A 21,749-nucleotide genomic window follows, 5' to 3' on the forward strand; every position below is an offset into this window, starting at 1 on the left:
AGAGCTCTCCGGAACGAGTGACTATATACCATCTAACATCTTGTGGCTCTCTGTGGCTCCCTCAGAGCGCCATGGAGCCGGGCTCCCTGTGATGTCAAGAGAGCAGGCTGCTCTATAACGTGATTGGTGTTTTTCCTTCCGGGCTCGCTCAGGTTCTGAGAGAGCCCGACAGAGCCTGTTCCTGATTGGTCACTTAAGTGATTGGCTACGGGGCGGCCCGCGCCCCTCAGCTGGCCTCGATTCGTGACAACTGGACTTACTGTATATGTACTTGGGATGCACCTGACAAGTTCAGCCCCACATTTTGCCACTTCCGGAGTCTTCTATCTCCTTCACTCTCATCGCCCAAGCTCTCCTCCCAGAAAAATACAAACTTCATCATCAAAGTCAGTTAGTCAACCACGAACACCCATCCGTGCCTTCGATAATTTCCGCTCTTCACTACATCCCGTTTCTTGTGGGAAGTCATCCGCACTCATATCCCTACCTAGGTACATAAACAAAACATCCCGGCGCAAGCCGGCCAAAAACGTCGACCACTTTTCATCGCACGGAAACTGTGCTATTCACGACGGCCAAAGCCTGCCCTCGCGTATTATCATCACGGCTACCTAGCCAATACAACATTTTATTGAAATTTTATTTTCTCCCTTCTTTAACAACACCATGGATGCTGCCGCCCAGTCCAGCTCCATCGCCATCTGCAGGGAAGGCCTGAAGGCCTTCGACCCCAAACAACCCGAGAACACTCAAGCCATCAAGGAATGGGAGGAGCTGGTTGATAAGTAAGCTCAGTGCGATGCCCGATGCTATTTGAATCATATCTGACCCCTTTCTAGGATTAAAACCCCTACCGTCATAACCGCCCTCAACGGCCTGATCAAGCCAGGCGTGTGCCCACCATGGCTGCGCCAGCAGCTGCTGCAGAAGCTGGCGCGAGTGCCAGCCGAGCGTCCAGACGGCGTTCGGGCCACATTAGAATTCGTTGCCTCGATCCATCCTTCGAGCACGGTAAACGTGTCCGAGGCCGCAGTCCCGCAGTCGAAGGGAGCCAATATCACCCAGGAGGCCCTCGCTCTTGCAGCCAACGCCATATCTCGCCCAGCACGAACGATGACCCCCGAGGCGTGGTACCCGGCCATCGCGACCCAGTTGCTGACGTTGCTTGATGGAAATGAAGGGCCAGACTTAGCCAAAGCAGCCGCCTACATTATCGGCTTCAACATTTTGGGGAAAAAATCTTCGGGAGCCCCAGGTACGTACCCTTCTCCGGTTCTCATCTATAATTCGAGCTAACGAGTTGTTTAGGGACCGCTGGCTACAAGTCTTTGGCAGAGCCCATGCTGAAAGCCATCAAACCGCCTCCTCGGCTCTCACACGAGGCCGATACCGATGTTAACAACGTCCTCGACCTAAGTAAGGACAAGACTGTTGTCTCGTACGACGACTTGGCCACTGCGCTTCATCGGCTACACGCGTTATTGACAGGGCACCCTAATCCGAACCTTTGTCGGCGGTTACTCACTGTTGTGGTCCTACCACTTTGGGCTCTTGCAGCCTGGCCCACGCCGTCGCCGCCTGTTGCAGCAAAGGTGTGCACAACTGCGATGGAACTACTAAAGATCCATATCAAGTTACTTGCGAATCCTTATGCCATCCTGTTTTTCGCCCAGAACCTCGGATACAGCGGCGGCCACGACAAAAAGAACCCCGAGTGGATATTCAGATCTACGGAAGACGGTTTGATTCAAATCGTAGACACCAAACATCAACGCCTAAGAGATAATGGCCTACCGACGCCGCGACTCACGCTCGAGGCCATAGACGACAAAATATCCAAGCTTCTAGACCTTATCTCATCGAACCTTTCCGAAGAAAACATTTCTTTAGGCTTCCTTCAACTCTTCAAGAAATGGACAGAGTCCTCGCCGCTTTCGAAATCTGACGGTATCGCGGGGAAGGAGGAAAACGACCAGGACATAGATGACCAGGATGCGCTTGGCCGGTTGGTCGAGATCAAGGTGCTCCAACGCATAATGGAGAGGTTCCCCGATAAGCTTGCCACAAAACCGAAGCACGTTTTCGAGTTCGCCAGCCAGGTACTGGCGCGCTCTGGAAATAGCTCAAACGACGACGACGAGACCACAGGCGTGGCGCTAAGCCTTCTTTTTACCGTTATCACCGCCGTCGGCTTCCAAAAGTCTCAGGTCGATACCAATATCCTCGGCCTTATCGAGTCGTCCCTTGACAAGCTCTCCAAAGCCGACACCGAGATTTCCAAGACTGCCTCTAACCTCAGTCTACTTCTTCAATACGGTGATGCACTGGACCCGACCGGCCCCGCCACCACGGCACCTACCGACCAGCAGATCGAAGACCGAAAGACTTATAACCTCGCCGTTTCTTACATCCTCGACCCCGAATCCCCCCCTCCCGTGCGCTCCGAAGGCCTAAACCTCATCTCCCAATTAATCACTGCACAGTCGCCTATCCTCGACATACCCGGTATCCTAGTCCTCCTCTCGTCCGTTATCGCCGACGCCGAGGAGTACGTTTACCTACGCGTGATTAAACTATACCTTCAACTCTGCGACGCCCACCCCAAATCCGTGGTCCGCGAGCTCACCGAATGCTTCCTCGACGAGGGCGAGACCCGCCCGCTCGACGCTCGCCTGCGCTTCGGTGAGGCACTGCTACAGGTCATCCAGCGCCTGGGTGAAACTTTTGCAGGCCCCCTCGCGCACGACACGGGCACCGCGCTGTTGGCCACCGCGGGACGTCGCGCACACAGGTCCAAGACGGAGGCGAGACAGCTCCGCGAGGCGGAGGCGCGGGAGAAGAGGAATCGTGAGGCGGCGGATGCGTGGGGCGGTGATGTGCCGGATTTGGGGGATGATGAGGGGATGACGGCGGAGGAGAAGCTCCGCAATGAGGCTCTTGAGCAGATTGTGGAGGGCTGGGAAAGTAAAAACGGTAGCGAGGACGTTAGGGTGCGCGCCTCGGCGCTGTCGATCCTGGGTGCGGCGGTCGAAGTGAATGTCGCCGGGCTGGGCCGCAGCCTGGTGACCGGCGTGGTGGATCTCTGCATCATGGTGTTGCAGGTGGAACCAGAGGCGGAAGCAGGTATCTTAAGACGTGCCGCCGTTATGTTTGTGCTAAGCTTTGTGAAAGCTTTGGACCAGGCGAGGGAGAGGGGGAGAGATCTCGGGATGAGGTTCGGGCCGCGAGCTCAAGAGGACGTATTGCGGGTGTTAAAGTATGTGGCCGAAACGGACAACGACGGTTTGGTGGTGCAGCATGCGAAGGATGTGATGGAGAGTTTGGAGAACTGGAGGATTGTGAGGTTGCTGCCGGCCGGGCCTGCTCAGGATCAGGGGTTTGCTGGGCTCACGCTCACTAGGCTTGCTGGGTTGGTTGTTAACCCAGAGAGTACGGATTCCGGTGAGGGTAGCTCCCGACCTAAGAAGCCTCTGATTGAGGAGGTGGAGTAGATAAATCAGAAGCAGATTAATTAGTAGCATTAGACACTTAGGATAGGTACTCTAGGAATCGACTCCTCTTAATGTGTAATAGAGGGTTAGGGTAGCTTCTTACAAGGCTTGGCAACCCATGACAGTGCTCCAGCGCGTAAAGTGCCAGGAGCGAGACGCGACACTTGACAAAATTCCCCCCACCGCGACTTTCACTCCACAACCACGACAACAAGGGCTAATATTTATTTGAGGCGGCAACGATGGCACCTCGGGGCGTGGTCCTTGACTCTGAGGACGACGGCAGCGATTTTGGCGACGGACCTGAGACTGAACTATTGTCTGGTGGTGAAGAAGGCTCCAAGATCACTGGCGCATCACACAACAATACCGACCCTGGTATTGACTCGACGGATCCGTCGTTTTTCCAGCGCATCTACGATCAGCAGCACGCCGCTACCGACGTGCAGGATGTGATTCCGGATACAGCACCAGTTGGACATGCTGACTCGACATGGACCAACATCTCATCAGCTCCACCTCCGGGCCAGAGACTACAGACTAAGGACTACTCGTCTCTTACTCCTGTGACCGACCCAGTGTCGGGAAGTCGGAAGGCAAAGAAGGCTCGGGAAGTTCGTGAATTGGACGTTATTGACCTGACGGATATTACAACGCCAAGCAAAGAGACTAGCGATGTGTGGGATGTCCCGGCCTCGGCCAGGTCACAAAGGTTCACGAGGACTAATGGGAAGCGCAAGGTTGCGCAGCTTAGTCTGGAGCAGGAAGCAGTGCCAAATACCCTGCCGGATACCCAGGACCCGTACGCCTTTCCCGACGCCACACCACCAACCAGAACCGACAGGCACGGAACGCCATCTAGCGCAACCCAAAGGGCGCAAGACTCCAGTCCTGTGATGCTCGTCCCAACAGAGGTGCCAACCAGCTCGGACAGGCGGACACGAAGCAGCCGGAAGAAGAAAGCCAGCTTTGGTACGGACTCCAGCATACCCAACACCGCCATCCCATCGTTGTATGTTACCCAGAGCACCCTCACGGCAAGCCAGAAGGAGCAGTATCAGGCGGTCCATTTTTCTTCTGAGGGAATGCCGCTCCAGGATTCGGAGACGCCGTCGTTTGTGGGACAAGGATTGGAAGCGGGGGAGATGTACAAGTCGAGTGCTCCGACCATTGCGTACCCGACACCAAGCCGAGTTACGTCGACGATTGCTTACCCGACCCCGAGCCGGGTTGCATCAGCGGGGAGACTGTCAGAGGTAGTTGAGGAGGGAGGCGAGCGTTCCGTTGCGGGAATGTCGCCGAGCTATGACGTTGGGCACCAGGTTCGTTATCAGAGACCGCTCGGAGATATGTGGATGGCTAAACGTATTATAGCAGTCATCGCCTGATGTGCTCACGGATATGACCACCACAGCTAGTTCGAGGTCCAAAAGGAGCAGGGCGAAGGTTGCGTCTCCTACACAGTTAGATGCATTCGAACTCGAATTGCCCGCGCCAGCACGTAGGACGAAAAAGAGAAAAGTCGTGCGAGAAGCGGAAGACGACTCTTGGGATCGAGATCCTTTGGGAAGCACGCAAGAGAACAATGACGCACCACCGCAAAATCTACAAACCCAGGACGAGGTTGGAAACACCGGCCACAGCACAGCGCAACCAGTGGCGGATATGGACGTCCAGGCATTCTTGCCCGACGGCGAGCCAATCGATATCGATGCAATGGAAACCCCGGCAACAGCTCCAAAACCCACGGCCAAGAGCAAAAGAGGACGAAAGAAAAAGGGCGCCAAAACCCAAGAACCCGCGCCCGAGCCCGACGAGCCGACACAAGCAGCAGAAACCGAACCAGAACCGGCCCCTGAACCCGCAGAAACTACAAAGCCGCCGTCCAAACGGAAACGCGGTCGCCCACGCAAATCCGAGGTCTCCAAACCGCAACCCGAACCCGAAAATGAGCCAGAGCGGCAACCGTACGAGGAAGCCGAGGCCAACGCGGCGGAACCCCAACCGCTTTTCGAGGTGGACCGCAACTCCCAACCCAGTCCAGAGATAGCCGCAACATATGCTGGCGGCAGTGATGTTGGCGATAGTAAAGAGAATGTCCCGGTGACGGCAAAGGATGCCGTGGTCAAAGACAAGCCAACGGAAAAGGAGAAGCAGGCCGCCAAGGATCTCAAGGATCTCAAGTCTGGCCCTCAGAAGGTGCAGTACCGTGTGGGACTAAGCAAGAGGTCGCGAATTGCGCCGTTGCTAAAATGTTTGAAGAAACCGGAGTGAAGCGCGGGACTCGAGGGTGTGGGCAGTATTCTAAAAGGTCGGGACGGAGAATGGTTGATGTGATATGACTAGTGGTTAGGGCAGGCGTCGATATTTGCTTGCGGATACCCATTTTGCTAGCTTCCTCCAAGGTAATCCCTTTGATATTTTTGGGCGGCGCATCTCGGGCGGTGTGCCGGCTGTCTATCATGAGGTTAGAACAGCGTTGGTTGCCACATGATGGCGGTTATCAAAGGTCTGGGAACATGACAGAGGTATATCCCAGGCAGTTGATGACAGAACGTACTGATAATTGCATAGATTACCAGGCAAACACTCGAGAGATACATCATTCCGCGTGTATAGTACATGTACGCCAGAATGCCTCATCTCAATTTCAACCCGAGCCACACCTCGGCTCACCCATCCGGCTCCGTCACTCCCAACCTCACCAACACCACCGTCGCCACATCCATCACCACCACCAACAACCACAACAGGCCACCCCACCCCGGCCGTAACCCAATGATTCTTCAAATCCACCACCGCACCCTCCCCCCCATCTTCCCCATCCCCCTCCCTCTCCCCCTCACCAAACACCACCACCAACCCCCACCCCCACCACCATATACCTACCCCTCCCCGTATACCAAATCACCGGCGCCGTCACGGGAATCAGCGCAATCGCCAACAGGTAATTACACGCCACCAGCGCCCTGCCCAGCCCCTCGCGCCCCACCGCCAGCGCGATCACCAGCGCGGGCACGATGGCCACGCACCGCGTCAGCAGCCGCCGCGCGAACGGCGCCAGCCGCACCGCGAAGGCCCCCTCCATCACGACTTGCCCCGCCACGGTGGAGACGACGCCCGCGCTGATGCCGGAGAAGAGGAGGGAGGTGGCGAAGAGCGTGCCGGCGGTGGGGGAGATGAGCGTGGAGAAGAGGGTGTGCAGGGTGTAGAGGTCTTCGGAGGAAGAGGGTTCTTCGTCGTCTGGGGGGATTTCGGATGAGGGGGGGTGGTAGAAGGCGGTGCCGGCGATGATGAGCAGGGCCGAGTTGACGAGCACGGCGATGGTGAAGAGCGTGATGCAGAGCTCGGCGATGGAGTAGCGGAGGCAGGCGCGGATAGCCTGGAGGGAGGGGCGGTAGGGGGGTGGTTGTTGGGAGAGGGTGGATGAGCTGTAGGTGGGGGATGTGGGGGAGGTGGTTGTGTTTGTTACTGTTGTGGTGGTGGTGGTGGGGTGGTGCTTTGCGTCAAAGTCGTATAGGCGCGAGCGGGAGAGGGCCGTGCCGACGTACAGCGCGTGCGGCATGAGCGTGCCCCCTAGGATGGCGCACATCTCGTACAGGCCCGTGTCGACAAAGACCTCGCGCGACGGGAGGAAGCCGCGGAAGACGGGCCCCGCGGGCGGCGAGACCATGGAGAGCGCCACGCAGAGAGTTACAAAGACAGCCGCGACCAGGAGCGCCACAAAGACCTCGAAGATGCGCACGCGGCGGAGCTCACCTGTGGGCGTATAGAAGAGCAGGATGAGCAGCGTGTCCACCACCGAGAGGACGCATGCCGCGGACAGTGGGAGCGCCGGGATCAGGATGTTGAGCGCGATGGACTGGCCGATGACCTGGCCGAGGTCTGTGGCGATGATGCTCGCCTCGGCGATCACGTAGATGATGAGCTCGAGCCAGCGCGGGAGGTACCGGTGATTCAGCTGGGCAAGGTCCATGCCGGTTACGGTGCCGAGTTTGATACACAGAGACTAGCAGTGTTAGCTAGCCAGCCTCCTTGAGGTGTCGCTGCAAACGCTGGCCATACCTGGATGTAGATGGCAATGATGTTCGACACCAGCACCATGAACAGTAACCTGTATTGGAACGAGCTCCCAGAGGCAATGGCGGTCTGGTAATTATCCGGGTCGACATAGGCCACGCTGATGATGGCACCTGGCCCGAGGAACTTGAAGAAGGTTCTTAGCTTGGACCAGAGCGAGTCCGACTCGGCTGTCGGTGGTGGGGCACGGCGCTGATAGACGGGAGACCGGGCATTGCTCTGAGTTCCAAGGAAAGCCCAGGATTTGAGGCTGGCGAGCCATGTCTTTCGGGGAGGTTCGCTGTGAGAAGTTAATGAGTCCACGGCGTGAATAGTTTCCTTCTTGTCTAAGCTAAGGTCGTGGGCCGGCGCCGGACTGGGGGTAATATGAGCGCCGTCTCCCATAGCTACACCACTGGTACGGTCTTGACCAGTTACCGGCAGTATGTAGTGCTAAGCTTGGAAGATAAGGCGCAATAGGAACGCCGACCGTCACTGCAAATGGAGGATTTCGAAGGAGTGTCTTGAAGTCCTAGGATTCACAGACCCAAAGAGGTGCGGGGACGGCTGGGGGATTTGAATATAAGGTACCGTACCGGGCGCCGGGTAGTATGAGCTGCAACCTCAATCGGGACGCCGGCTGCAGGAAACCGCACCAAGAACAAACGGGCTCACACTGCCCGTGGCCGGGGATTTTTGGAGGGAGATAGGTAATCTCTACCATTGTAGGCGAAGGAGCTCGAGGACTAACGCAAGCCATCAAGAAACCGGTGGTGTCTCTACGGCATGCAGGATATCTCAGTATTACTCAATGAATTGCATTACTTTTGATCACATTGCTTCCTTCAACCCCCCCCCCCTCCTCTCCCGTTTCTCCTGCAAATGCAAACGCAAATTCTCCAATCAATGCCGACCCTCTCCAACTCGTTTGGTGCAACCCTGGTCTTATCCCACTCACGACAGCCTGCACCTAAAATGGCAATGTTGTATTGTTACACCACGTCGAGTGGAACATATCGTTCCCGTTGGGTTTGGAAGGATGAGGAATTTTGTTGCCAGCGAATGAGAGAAAGGGGGCATGCGTGTCGAACATGTCCGGGGCAACATCATCTACCTCGAAGATATCCACACCGGCCTGCTAACTGCTGAAGTAAGTTATACTTCGGTTTTGGTAAAGGTGGGGGACAGACTGAGGAGGTCTGGGGCCACTACAAGCCTTCAGTCGATGGGCTTTACTGCGGTGTTGCGGGAAAGACGAAAACGTTGGCCTAATACCAAGATGGAGGGAGACCATGCCACCCGGCGACCTTAGGCTCATGTGCTGATTCTTGACACATGCTACCAGTGGCGTTAAGACACTAGACTGGCTCTCGATGAAATCATCGGCCATGCTTCGGCCCCCCTTCTTAAGCTTAGGTAGGATTATCTCATCTGGTGTCATTAATGCAAGGGCATACCCTTCCTTGGGTTGGCACAACCCCATGGTTCGAAAAACGGCGGCGACAGACTCAAATCCAAAAATAAATCCAGAAAGAAGGAAACACAAAAAGCTCACCGTCTAACCTTAGTTACCACGCAACTGAGGGGTAGGCGGCTACGAAAACCCCGGGTGATTTTTCGTCGTAGGTAGAGACCACGTCTCGAACCCGTGATGTACCTCACTACTCCCCAAGTTGAAACTGCTGCGGCACCCGTGGCGGTACTTGGGGGGTGGGTGACAATCGAGCACGTGGAACTCGTATATCTAGCGTGAACGGGTCAGAGTTGGGATGGCGGGAAGGAGCGCGGGGAGGTAGGTTGAGGATGGGATGGAAACGGGAGTTTGGTTAGCCCGAGGGACTCGAGCCCAGGGGAGTGTCATGTAACGACATGTACCTGTTTGTGTGCTGTATAGTAGGCCTGTTTTTGTGCTTTTTGGAATGTTTGGCCCAGCGTTAATAATCTTAGATAGGCATTGTTTGTCATGAAGCAGCGACTGTAAACCCCCCAAGACGGCACTATGGACTTGAGAGGACTTTCAGGTTAAAAGAACGGAGGAGAAAATAAGAAACCAAGGTATACCTTCTTAGCTAAAATTAAGTCGCAATGGAGGGAAGGTGGGGTGATATAATAAACCACGGAATAGAAAGACAGGTAATAGATAGGAGCTCTGTGGTTAGTCTGAGACATTGCTGTTGTTCTTCTGCCCGAGTCAAGGGAGACAGGGCTGTGCTGCCGGAACCGGCTCAATTGAACCCCTCATATGTACAATGCAACTCCACATGCTTCACATACTTCGGTATATGCTTACATGATTCTGCGTGAATATTTTACCCCGAGGGTTCCCCGCTGCCACTCATTATGGCCGACGGTGATACCCTCGTGTTCAACATTGCAGCTTTCATTGCGGGTCTATTCCTCCTCCAATATGGAGCTGACAAGTTCATTGACCACACGGCCATCGTGGCAGAGCGGTTGAATGTGTCCCCTACTCTCATTGGGCTGCTTACTTGCGGCGCCGAGTGGGAGGAGGTAAGTTGATAAATGCCACCACAAAGTCAAACCATGTTACTGACCGTCCCAGCTTGTTGTTGTTGCCGTGGCTTTGGGTCAGAAGAACTCGAATCTCGCACTCGGAAATATCATCGGCTCGTCAATAGCCAATATCCTGTCGTCTTTCTCTCTGGGCCTCCTTTTCATGAACCAAGTCGAGTTCGACCGCAGCTCCAAGATCTACACCACCATTCTACTAGGAGCCACCTCGCTGTTCATAATCCTTCTTGCCTCGATCAAGGCGATCCCCCAGTGGTTTACCGGCTCGTTACTGATAGTCCTCTTTATCGTCTACATCGGGTCCGTGGCATATCTCATCTACCGGGGCGCTTTGACCGCTCCCGAGAATGACTCGGATAGCGATAGCGACGACAACAACGACAGCGACACCGAGGCCGAAGACGGGGACAGTGACAGCGATAAGGGCAGTCGTGATGACAACAGCCAACGCAGCCGCACCTCAAGCCACCACAACCACCCCCACCTAGCCACCCCCCAGCACTCCCCAGCAGAGGACGACGACCCAGAACAAGGCCACCAACTCACCCTCCTCCGCCCCTCTCGCACCAATCCCAAACTCAAACACCACCCCACCCACCACCACCGCGCACGCAAATCCCTCCGCTACCACCTCCTGCACCTCACCCTCAGCCTCGGCGCGCTCCTCCTCTCCAGCTACGTGGTCGCGCACAGCGCCTCGACGCTCGGGCGCGCGCTCTCCCTCTCCTCCACGGCCGTCGGCGCAACCATACTCTCGCTGGCCACCACGCTGCCCGAGAAGGTCGTCGCCGTGCTCGGCGGCATGCGCAAGCAGCCCGGGATCCTGGTGGCGAATACGGTCGGGTCGAATATCTTTCTGGTGACGCTGTGTGCGGGGGTGCTGTTTCTAGCCGGGGAGGGGGAGGCGTTGGCGGGGGGGTTTACGGGGTTTGAGGTGGTGGTTGTGTGGGGGGCGGCGGTGGTGGTTTTGGGGGTGGTGGTTTTGGGGGGGAGGAGGTGGATGGGCTGGGTGATGCTGGGGGGGTATGTGGGGTTTTTGGGGGTGGAGGTTTGGATGGGGAGGAGGGTTGATGATGATTGATAATGGGGATTGTTGGTGAGAGATGGGTTTGGATGGATGGGAATGAGAGATGTATGTGAGTGAGTGATGGCTGTGTCGACTACACAGGGTTAGGGTTCATTATGCACAAGGAACTCCACAATGATCGGCCATTATCCAAACGGCTGCCCTGAGGTGCCTGAGTGCCCAGAAAATAGAAGCATGCGCTGTGGACCACTGAAGGTCGCATGGCACCTGAATTATCCCGTCATTTTGGCACGTTTTAATGCCTGGCATGAGTCCCCACGGCAGGGCGGCGAATGGGACACGCTGTAATTAATTTCCTAGCGGCAGGCATCCACTGGCGCTGCAGGTAGGCTAACCACGTCATCAGCCTGACGTCCAACCAGACAATAAGGCTTCCTTCCTCAACAGATTCCCATCCTAAGGTCGATCCGGCTTCTTCCTCGCCATGTCTCGGACCAATTCCCGACACTTTGCACTTCAGCTATTTGCACCAACGAAACATTCCGCTTAACCTCAGAACCAAATACACCCCTTATGTCGTTACTCTAGTTGACAAGTCGACGGGCGGTGTGAAGCTGCCTATGCTCGATCGTTGGTGCCGACCACTGAACCAGTTGCAAGACGAATTACAGATCTGTATGTCCCCGCAACACCAATGAATTCAATGTTCCCTTCTTGACAACCAGTCATACGCGACAACTACAATTCAACTTCCTCTCCCAGCATACCAATCCAACTAACCACCCCAACCTCTCCCCAGGACCCGCCACCATGACCACCCCCACGACAACCACCCCGACACCCACCACCACCCAGCACACCCTCACCCCACCCTGCCGCCTCGCGCCCATCCCCTCCCCACCCCCCACCGCAGGCCTCGACGGCATCCCGCCCCTGCACGCACAATTCTTCTACGCCTCGCCCATCCCGATCGACGACCCCCTCTCAGCCGCCACCATCGCGGGCTCGGCGGCCGACGCGCGGCGGCCTGCCGCCAAGAAGCAGCTGCCGCTGCGGCCCTTCGCCGCCGCCGACAACGCCGCCCTCGAGCGCGCCTGGCTGGGCCTGGCCTCGGACCGCGACCGCCGCAACCACGCCCACGCCCGCCGCGACCGCAGCCCGAGTCCCAGCTCGGCGCTGGAGAGGGAGAATGCGGAGAAGTTGGCGGGGATCGTGGCGGCGCTGGCGGGGAAGCATAGGGAGAAGCATGAGAGGGAGGGGCAGGTTGTAGGGCCGCTTGCGGGTGCCGGTGCGGTGGATGGGGATGTGGGGACAGCGCCGGGCGGTGGCGGGGTGCCGGTTTGTTGTGCTGAGCTGGCGATTGACGCGTCGGCCGAGTTGAGGAGGGAGTTTTGTGCGGTGACGAGGCGGAGACAGCAGATTTTGGACCATGATCGCGTGTTGGAGGGCGTGATGGCGCAGTTGGCGCGGTTGAGGATGGAGGCGGAGGGGGCGAAACCCGCACATGAAGTCGGCTGGGCGCTGGGTACCAGTCCGGCGCTGCATGTTGGGAGTCTTGGGGCCAGGTCGCCGACGCCGCCGGTGGATGGCGCCCCGCTGGCGTCGAGCCTACCGGTTGCGGGGTATATTCCGGCCCGGCCGCCGGTGCTGGATGATGGTATCTCGGGGAAGCCCTTCGTGCGGGTGGAGTCGGCGCCAAGGTCCAATCGATCGTCTGGCGTGGGCACTCCGGATGATAAGGCGGCGGCGAGGAATGTGCTTCGAGGTAGGGCCAGAGGTGACAGCAGAGCATCTGCGCGTGGACGGCCAACCGCCGCCGAGCGGCTGGAGGATTCGGTTGAGGTGCCGGTCGGTATCTCGAGGCTGCACATGGTCTCCCTCCCGGTGCTCCAGATGAAGCCGATCTATTGGTCTCCTGTCAATGATATCGCCACCGTCTTGAGGGCAACTTGGTTTTATAGGTAAGCCCGTTGGTTGATGGGAAACACTCAAACGCACCGGCTAATCCCATTTGTAGGGACACCATGGTACCCGTTGAGCCCAGCGTCGCAAACCAATTAGAGGCTGGTTACCGCGAGCTTCGACCGTGGACGGAGACATGGGGCGATGAGCTGAGATCCGCACTCGACGTCGGCCCGCTTGGTGAGGAAAAGGTATCTCACCGCTTGTGGCCCGAGGTCACCGACAAGCGGCAAAAGAGTAAAGACGGCCTGCCACCGGAACCGCCGATATCCACCGACCCCTTCTGCGCTGCCAGGTGTTTCCGCGGAGAGGCTGCCACCGAAGGGTCGCTGGAGCCGGTCCACTCCGAGGAAGACACCGCCCTCCCGCCCCCCGAGTCCAGAATGTACTCGAGGTCCTATGTCATCTACAAAGATGGATCAGCTGCATTTTTACTGAAGCCGAGCCAGAAGCCGTCGGCCTATTATAACCGAAGACCTATATCCAAGATTATGAAGGGCACGGCCGTCGGGCTGCCTGTCGTCCGTGGATTCGACCGGGCGGTTTGGGAACGGGTGAACGACAAAGGGGCGGCTTCGCGCAGCAAGAACACAACGCCTGCGACTCCGGCGGCAGAGCTGCGCCAGACTGCCGAGCAGGGCGGCTGCCCAGGATGCCAGGTGGACAAGAACCGGGGCCAGGTCACCGATCTCGTCCTTATTGCCCATGGCATTGGCCAAAAGCTATCCGAGCGTGTCGAGAGCTTTCACTTCACCCATGCGGTCAACGCTTTCCGGAGAGATATTAACATCGAACTCGAGACCCCGACCGTTAAATCCGTCCTCCGACCAGAGCAAAACGGGATTATGGTGTTGCCGGTCAACTGGCGTCATCTCCTGAGTTTCGATGACAACAACCCCGCCAGTGAAGAGGACAGAACAGCCTACTCTCCCGAGGGTTTCACTCTGAAAGACATCGAGCCGCCCACGATCCCGGCGGTGCGGAGTATGATCTCGGATGTCATGTTCGACATTCCCTATTACATGTCCCACCTCAAACCCAAGATGATAGCCGCTCTCGTCGGCGAGGCCAACCGCGTCTACCGCCTCTGGTGCAGCAACAACCCAGGCTTCTCCGAGAAAGGCCGCGTCCACCTCATCGCGCACTCCCTCGGCAGCGCCATGGCTATCGAAGTCCTCTCTAAACAACCCACGCGGGTCCCCCGGCCGCTGGACCTCTCCACCCCAGGCCCGGACACGCGTTTCTTCGAGTTCGACACCACAAACCTCTTCCTGCTGGGTAGCCCGGCCGGCTTCTTCCTCCTCCTTGACCGTGGCGGCCTAGTACCGCGACGGGGACGCCTTAAACCAGGCGCCGACGTTGCAGACACGGTGGCCAAGGACGTGGTCGCCGATGTGGGCGTGTTTGGCTGCATCGCCGTCGACAATATCTACAACATCCTCGCAAAAGAAGACCCTATCGCCTACCTTCTCAACGGCGCCATCGACCCCGTCTACGCGGCCGGCCTCAAAGTCGCCTACGTGCCCAGCGTCAGCACCTCCTTCTTCAAATCCGTCGGCGGCGCCGTCCTCCGCGGCCTGACCGGCTCCAGCGGCGGCACCACCACCACCAACACAACCGCCACCCACCACCGGCAGCCACAACGGCTTGCACGCCATCAAACCGCCGCACTTTGCCCGCCTGCCCTCGCAGCTCGAGCTCGAAGTGCACGACTTCTCGCGCGAGGAGGTGGCCGAACGCAAGGCCTTCCTGCTCAACGACAACGGCCAGATCGACTACTACCTGCGCTCGGGCGGCGGGCCCCTCGAGATGCAGTACCTCAACATGCTCAGCGCCCACACCAGCTACTGGACCAACCAGGACCTGATCCGCCTGCTGTGCGTCGAGATCGGTCGCGTGCCGGGCCGGGACCATGCCCTGGCCGCGATGCGCGCGGTGAAGGTGAAGGGGCGGTTTGGGGGGCAGGTTTAGTGGTGTTATTTTTTTCCTTTTTTCTTTTTTCTTTTTGGGCGTGGTGTGGTATGGGATGGTGGGTTTATGGGTTGGTTATTTTGTTTGTTTGTTTGTTTGGTATGGGCTTGGGTGGGTTGGTATTATTACAGTAGCATGGCGTTGGTTGGGATTTGTGTGTGGGATGGATGGGTCCGGATTTTGGAGTGGTGTTTAAGGACTACGTAGAAGCAGGATTTTATACTTGGTCAGGCCACAGCCGTGCTGGCGTATGGACTATCATGGATAGACAAACTCCTCTTTATTAATAGATACCCTTGAGATAGACGAGTAGATCATAACCGAGGAGTGTTCTGGTTCCATCGCCCCTTTATTCTCTACGCCCTTTTGTGTTCGTTGAATGGTGCATTATCCTACCTAGTACCACGACAAGTCGACTACCACCAACTCACCCTCAGGCATCGTTATCCAGCGCCATCATCTCCGCCTCGTCATCGTCGTCCATCTCGTAATCGCTCTCGCGCCCGTTCCGCGCCGCCACCTGGGCGGCCAGCGCGGGGTTCTGCTCCCGCTCCTGCTCCGCCTGCCAGCTCCTTGGATGCGGTCCTCGTTCCATCTTCTCCTGGTGCTGACGGCAGGTCGTCCATGCTCCAGGTGCTGATGCCCTCCTGGTCCTTGGCGCGGAAGGGCTGGGCCATGGTGCGCAGGAAGCGGCGGGCGCTGCTGACGGCCATGTCGGTGCTCAGGTTGACGTCGGCGTCGAGCAGGGCCTGGTTGATCCACTTGGGCAGCTGGGCGCGCTTCTTCTGGAAGCGGCGGTCGGCGAGCACCATGAGGCCATAGTCGTCCTTGCCGCGGAGCACGCGGCCCAGGCACTGGGCGGCGTGGCGCATGGCGTCGAAGGAGAGGAAATCGTTCTCGCGGATGCGGTACGTCTCGCGCAGGAACTCGAGCCGCGCCTTGAGGATCCGCGACTCGGTGTACTGGAACGGCACCCCGATGCACAGCACCGTGCGCCCGTACTGGTGGTCGAAGTCGATGCCCTCCGAGACCTTGCCGCGCGCCACGCAGAGCAGCACCGCGCCCCGCCCGTTGCAGCACGCCGTGCGGTACGTCTCCAGCGCGAGCGACGTCTCCTGCGCGTCCGGTGTCTCTACGAGGATGAGCTTGTATTTCCAGACCTCGTCGAGGATGCCCATGCCCTGCCACATGCTGATGATGGACTCCATGTAGAGGTACGAGGGGAAGAAGACGACCAGGCCGTCGGGTGTGATCTTGGCGAACTCGGTCAGGAGGCTGCCGTAGTTCCGGACCACGCTGGGCTCGTTGCGGACCTGGAAGCTGGTGGATATGGACGCCTGATCGCTTCCCCGAGTGACGATCATGGGTAGGAAGGATCGCCTCGCCAGCGTCATGCTGTACGATTCCTGAACGACGGTGGGGAAGTCGAGCATCTTGGGGTACATCTCCAGCGGTGACATGGTTCCCGAGGTTATGACAACGGAGCTGAAGCGGTCAAACACGGGCTTGATGGCGATGGCGGCATCCAAGCAGGTGAAGTGAAGAACCGGGTTGGGCACCTCTGCTGTGTCGGACTCGAACGGCTCTAGGATCAGAAGGAAGCCCTTCTCGTAGGTGGCCACCAGGGTCGCGAATGTGGCGACTTCTTGTAGTGGTTGGTAATCCTCGATGTTTGTGAGCTCGAGCGTCCTCACCAACGAGGTCAACCGCTCCGCACAAAACCGCAGAGGTTTCTTCTCGATGAAGGTGTGCTCTTTGAGATGTGATAGGAAGGAGGGGGGTGTTTCCGATATCACCTGGCGGACTTTCATCCTCGTCTATAGCAGTTAGTACAACATGTTGGCGATCCAATGGCCATCAACGAAGCTACTGACCTTGAGGTATTCGATGAACCTCCTGAGGAATGCTACAAAGTGCTCCGCCCTCCTGATATTGCCGGGCACGGCCTCCTTCAGTAAGTCATCGGGGAGAGCTAGGCCAAAGAGTGAGCGTGCGTAAATAGCCCATAACTCAAGTTAGGACCTACTAGGATTCGCCATAAAAGAGTCTTCCTGGCGTCCGTCGTCGGCGCCTCTGAGGCCCTCCACAAGCTTCTCGTACTCATCCTGTAACTTCTGCTTGTCCGAGTCCCTCATCTCATTGATTTTGTTTTCTAGGTTTTGAGCACCTCGCGTAGCTCTCCTTAACGAGTCATCGGTGATGTCTGTGCTTAGGGACTCGATACAGACATTATCGATATTGTGGGCTTCGTCAAACACCACGATACAGTCCTTGGATAAGTCCTTGGAGACGCGCTCGGCAATCTTAGGGTCGAGGAGATAATGGTATGAGTAGATGATGACGTTACAGTATTGCATCTAGAATCACGTCAGTATTTGTCGTTGTACGCTTTAAACTGTACACACCATCCGCCGAGCAGTGAAGTAAGGGCACTGTTTGTGTTCCTCGCCATACCGCAGCAGGCCATCCAATGTCCAGACGCCATTAGGTATGAGGTTGTGCGATTCGAGGAGATCTAGGTTCTAATGGGTAGATCAGCATATATGTAAGGCGTGGATCGAGATGTGGCTGTCCTCACGTCGTGGTAGACGCAAACCTCGACATCCTCCCCCTTCTCTTTCTTCTCCTTGACGAAACCAGCCGTGAGACTGCGGCACCGTGCATCGACGACGTTACCGCTCTTTTCCCGTCTGACAGACGGGTGCAGACAGAGATTCTTTCGACTGGTGAGGCCGAGGCCCCGGAACTCCTCCTCGTGCCCGAGCCGTTCAGTACGGAATTTCATCAAAGCCTTCAGCTCGACCAGCGCCTTTTCGATCTCGGACATTGTCCCTAGGAAGACAATTAGCCACGTCCTGCAAGGTATCCTAGGTTGTAAGATATTGAGTCGCGTACGAGAGCAGTATATGAGCTTGCGGTGTGAAGGATAATACTGCTGATATGCCACGATGAGAGACAGCAGGGTGACGGTCTTCCCTGTGCCCGAAGGCATCTCCAGCACGCAGTTTCCCCCGGCATCGAGAGTTTCTAAAGTATGTTAACCACAGACTAGGGAATAATGGACAGTTTTTGTTTTGGAGATACTCACTTTTCAAGTCCACCATATAGCTGGGACAGAGCAATATTCAGGTCAGCCAAATTCACACAATACCATGGCGGCACTATGGCCAGGCTCACACGTACGCATATTGCTCTAACACCGTGTCAGCAATGTAACACGATAGTACAGTCTGGCAATCCAATGGAGTAACTTGCCTGGGTAGATACGCGGGTAAGGGAAAAGAACGGGCAGGTCGCTGTCGCCATGTTAACCACAAGGAACGGAAGGATGCGCATGTCATGTTTGGGATGGGCGTACTCGATGTTGAACTCCATTTTGGCCGTCTATTTGATGATGAACGAGCGACTTGATGAAAACCACAGGCGATGCTCTATCGCCGAACTGGGACGCCTTGTTCTAGGCTTTTCCCGAACTGGGTCATCCGCACTCGTTTTGCGGTGAGCAGTCTCTCCTTGGCCGCTTGCAGACCTGAATTACAATACGAGCTTTTGCGCAATGTTTTTCCCCATTCAATCACACTCTCCCTATTGGGTCAAATGTTATGATGGTTTGCCTTGATAAGTCGCGAAACAAGAGTCTCGGTTGATGGTTGAAGTTGAAGATCACGTGCAGTTGCTGCCTGCGACGACGACTTTGAAGTTCAAGATGGGTCAAAGCTTTGTTCAAAGTTCGGTGTGGTTGCTCTCTGTAATCATGTAATCCGTAAACACCTCGGTGAACAGCCCTGGTACCGAACATCAAGTCTTGGCGGTAGACACCAAAGTCGGCAGATGCTCTGTGCTCTTACCAAACTAACTTCAACCAAAACATCAAAATTTAAAATTGGCCCTTTTCCTGCTGAGCCAAAAACCATCGACAAACGGTTCGACCGTTGTGTTTTGTTGCGCTCCCACTCTGCAACCACGGCACGCGGCACACGAGGATGTTGCTCTCATGCGACACCTGCCCCAGGTCGGCGACTATCTAATTGAGACAGCGTCGCGGTCGCCTATCACAGCGCGTTCGGGCTTCTCTTTTGTTATCACACAGGACCGATGCAGTGGCTCCAGAGTGGGAAACTTGACGGCAATACCGATCCGCCCCAGCCTGACCTCTTCGACCAACCACGCTCCAGCTCCGATACTTTGCTTCCCGCCCCGGACGGTGCGTTGCAACACTGGCGGGACCTGCTGCAAGTGCCTCGCTTCTGACCGTGGAAACCTTCTAGATGCTCCAGGCAATCCACCATCACCGGCCCATTAATTGTCCCGCCCCGCGTTGCACTGGGCCTCCAGGTCCACGCTGGTTAAGGGTCATTTTTGCGCGGGCTGATGGTCGCGGGGAGCGTCGTGGTTAGGGTTGCGGGCAGGTGTAACCAAAAGACGACGAGATGGGGAGACGAGCGGCGGCAATACCGGATGCCGACCACACCCTCATCATATGCGGGTAGCATCGCGCCCAGCGGTCCCCGACCCCATGCCCTTCAGAGCGACCGCCTCGGCCTGTCCGCCCCTGTGCCCGTCGCGCCGTCAACTGTTGTCCGGTTCCGGGGCAGATCCCCACGTGGTGGAACGGTCGCCCTGTCTGCCCGCGTCCCGACCCCGCGGAAACAATCCTGAGGCGACCAATGTACGCTACGTTGACCGCGTCGGTATAGTAAGAGCCAGCCCAACAGCTGAACGGCGATTTCACCGGAGTATTCCTCAGATTTGTTTCAAACGCATCTGTTTTTAGCACGCCTCGCCGACCTATCTCCACCGGCGTGAGTCTGTATTGTGCATGTTTCTGCAGCCAACGGCGAAGATTCCCTCGAGGATCGCTTGTTTCAAAACATGCCGAGCAGGGCGTTACCCGTTCCTGGCACCAAGACTCGAATCCCACACGCCCCGCCAACGCCCCTCTCCAACTGGCCAGCCCGCCAACGTCCACGCCGCGGGCCTGCATAGGGTGTGTTACCTCAACACCACAAAACAGCTCGAGATGGTGGTGTCCATTTCATTTCCAGCCCCTCGTATGAGGGCGTCAGACTGGAAGTCTGACCTGCCGGTCGGGGATATCACTGGCCGGATGGGGTTTCAGCGAGTTGCGACAAGCACGTCGACGGCGCAGAGCATGCATGGAAGCCTTCGAGAAGACTCTCCCAAGGACGCAACGGACAAACGCAGGGGTGCGGCTGAGGAGCTGGAGAGACGAGATCTGGCTGGCTCGGTGATCCCGTGCTTCCCATCTTGATAACTCATCGGTACGTAATTCTCGCCCGTTGCCGTGGCGTCAGGGTGAGGATCCGGGGATCCGATAGGCCCTTTGCCCGTCTCGTTTCCAATATCCCATCGTGATCAATATTTCGTCATTCTCCACCCGAGCCTTGGAAGGGAGAGGGCTTCGGGATAGGAAGGGAGAGGAAGGGCTCAATCCTACTACGACGCTCCCACGGGCAGGCCGATCAAGAGTATCACACTCGCTCTTCGGATCCGACGTTGGACGGCCGCAGGACACTCCCACTTCCGGCGGAGGAGAGCCGGGACAGGTCCTTCCCGCTCATGTTAAACGAGAACGAGGGGGAGACATTAACCTCTACTTCTAGTATACAATATCGCGAAGCTAGGCGGGGCGGAAAACAACAAGTGACGGGGTTGGGCCATCTGCACCATAAGCTCGACACAGCCCGCACTTCCACACGGGAATTCGAGTCCTCCCATTCGCCAGGCATATATTCACCGGGAAGGCTGCGCTTGTGGGCGGCTGTTTAAGCCACACTACCCTTGCACGTCCTTGCAGATTAGCCGCAGGCACCGAGTTAACCAACTTTGGTGCGGGGTGGGGGAAGAGGCAAAACTGTGAAGGTGGGCAACGGGGGGTGGGGAAGGTGGGCAAAATTCGCCCACCCATTGGGCCGTTGCGCGAGATCGACAACATCCCGGCCGCGGGCGCTGCCACGCGAGGATCGGAGCCAGGGGACTTTTTGCCCTCCAGTGCCGGCCCCCACATGTCCTTTTCCCTTGTCGCTCTTGATCATCTCGAGCAGTGTGGTGGTGGCAGCGGTGGTAGCAGCGGTGGTGGCAGCCACACTCACGCCAGGCAGCCAGATTCTGGCATTGGGCTGTGCTCTCTCTGTCGATATCTGAAACAATCCCGAATGCGGGGGAACTCGGCGCAGTCGGATCCGATCTAGATTTTCCCCACCGCTTGCTTTCCACCTGGCTCCCGACCGATTCAGCCCGAGTAAAACCTGGTGTTGGTCGGTACTCGGCGTTGTTGGTAGAAGGAGCGGATCTTGCTCCGACGGGAACGGCCTTTTTGCACACGGCAACGAGCGGCCGGTACTCGATTCTGAAGAGACAAAAATAGACTCGTCACGTCACACTTGTTTCGTTTCGAACATTGCGCGTGCCTTAGCTTGTTGCTCGGCTTTTAGTCAAGCATGAACATCACTACTGCACTCGGCACCGGTCACGCCCCCGCGTTGTGTTGGGTTGGTTGCTTTGGTTGTCGGTGTTGGCGGCTGCAGCAGCAGCAACAATGTCTCGTTATGTCTTGTCCGGCCTTGTCCGGTCTCACGATGATTCAGCTTGGATGAGTAAAAACCCACCTCCATCACCAACCGTCAACTTCAGACTTAAAACACGGCGACTGCATGAGGGCTGAGGCACAGTGCGATGGTGCTGGG

General features: G+C 57.1%; 6 protein-coding genes across 6 annotated transcripts; 4 read left to right on the forward strand and 2 right to left on the reverse strand.

Moving 5' to 3' along the window:
* Window positions 1-666: 666 nt before the first annotated feature.
* On the forward strand, window positions 667-3,491 carry CHGG_10284 (uncharacterized protein; the record flags this gene model as incomplete). The annotated part of the gene is made up of 3 exons (XM_001228210.1): window positions 667-785; window positions 840-1,255; window positions 1,309-3,491. 3 exons carry the CDS (start codon window positions 667-669, stop codon window positions 3,489-3,491), a joined length of 2,718 nt encoding a protein of 905 aa, XP_001228211.1.
* A 242-nt stretch (window positions 3,492-3,733) lies between these two features.
* CHGG_10285 (uncharacterized protein) lies at window positions 3,734-5,765 on the forward strand (the record flags this gene model as incomplete). The annotated part of the gene is made up of 2 exons (XM_001228211.1): window positions 3,734-4,813; window positions 4,866-5,765. The coding sequence occupies 2 exons, from the start codon at window positions 3,734-3,736 to the stop codon at window positions 5,763-5,765; spliced, it is 1,980 nt and encodes a 659-aa protein (XP_001228212.1).
* Window positions 5,766-6,333: 568 nt separating this feature from the next.
* Window positions 6,334-8,274, reverse strand: CHGG_10286 (uncharacterized protein; the record flags this gene model as incomplete). The annotated part of the gene is made up of 3 exons (XM_001228212.1): window positions 6,334-7,500; window positions 7,557-8,003; window positions 8,098-8,274. 3 exons carry the CDS (start codon window positions 8,272-8,274, stop codon window positions 6,334-6,336), a joined length of 1,791 nt encoding a protein of 596 aa, XP_001228213.1.
* Window positions 8,275-9,890: 1,616 nt separating this feature from the next.
* CHGG_10287 (uncharacterized protein) lies at window positions 9,891-15,042 on the forward strand (the record flags this gene model as incomplete). Its single annotated transcript, XM_001228213.1, has 6 exons — window positions 9,891-10,061; window positions 10,114-11,105; window positions 11,516-11,784; window positions 12,023-13,070; window positions 13,127-14,636; window positions 14,764-15,042. 6 exons carry the CDS (start codon window positions 9,891-9,893, stop codon window positions 15,040-15,042), a joined length of 4,269 nt encoding a protein of 1,422 aa, XP_001228214.1.
* Window positions 15,043-15,512: 470 nt separating this feature from the next.
* Window positions 15,513-18,417, reverse strand: CHGG_10288 (uncharacterized protein; the record flags this gene model as incomplete). Its single annotated transcript, XM_001228214.1, has 7 exons — window positions 15,513-16,859; window positions 16,917-17,014; window positions 17,069-17,399; window positions 17,621-17,874; window positions 17,938-18,069; window positions 18,131-18,150; window positions 18,401-18,417. The coding sequence occupies 7 exons, from the start codon at window positions 18,415-18,417 to the stop codon at window positions 15,513-15,515; spliced, it is 2,199 nt and encodes a 732-aa protein (XP_001228215.1).
* A 1,141-nt stretch (window positions 18,418-19,558) lies between these two features.
* Window positions 19,559-20,314, forward strand: CHGG_10289 (uncharacterized protein; the record flags this gene model as incomplete). The annotated part of the gene is made up of 2 exons (XM_001228215.1): window positions 19,559-19,738; window positions 20,057-20,314. The coding sequence occupies 2 exons, from the start codon at window positions 19,559-19,561 to the stop codon at window positions 20,312-20,314; spliced, it is 438 nt and encodes a 145-aa protein (XP_001228216.1).
* Window positions 20,315-21,749: the final 1,435 nt, after the last annotated feature.

Source organism: Chaetomium globosum, genomic scaffold (assembly GCF_000143365.1).
Source record: "Chaetomium globosum CBS 148.51 scaffold_7 genomic scaffold, whole genome shotgun sequence".
NCBI lineage: Eukaryota > Fungi > Ascomycota > Sordariomycetes > Sordariales > Chaetomiaceae > Chaetomium > Chaetomium globosum.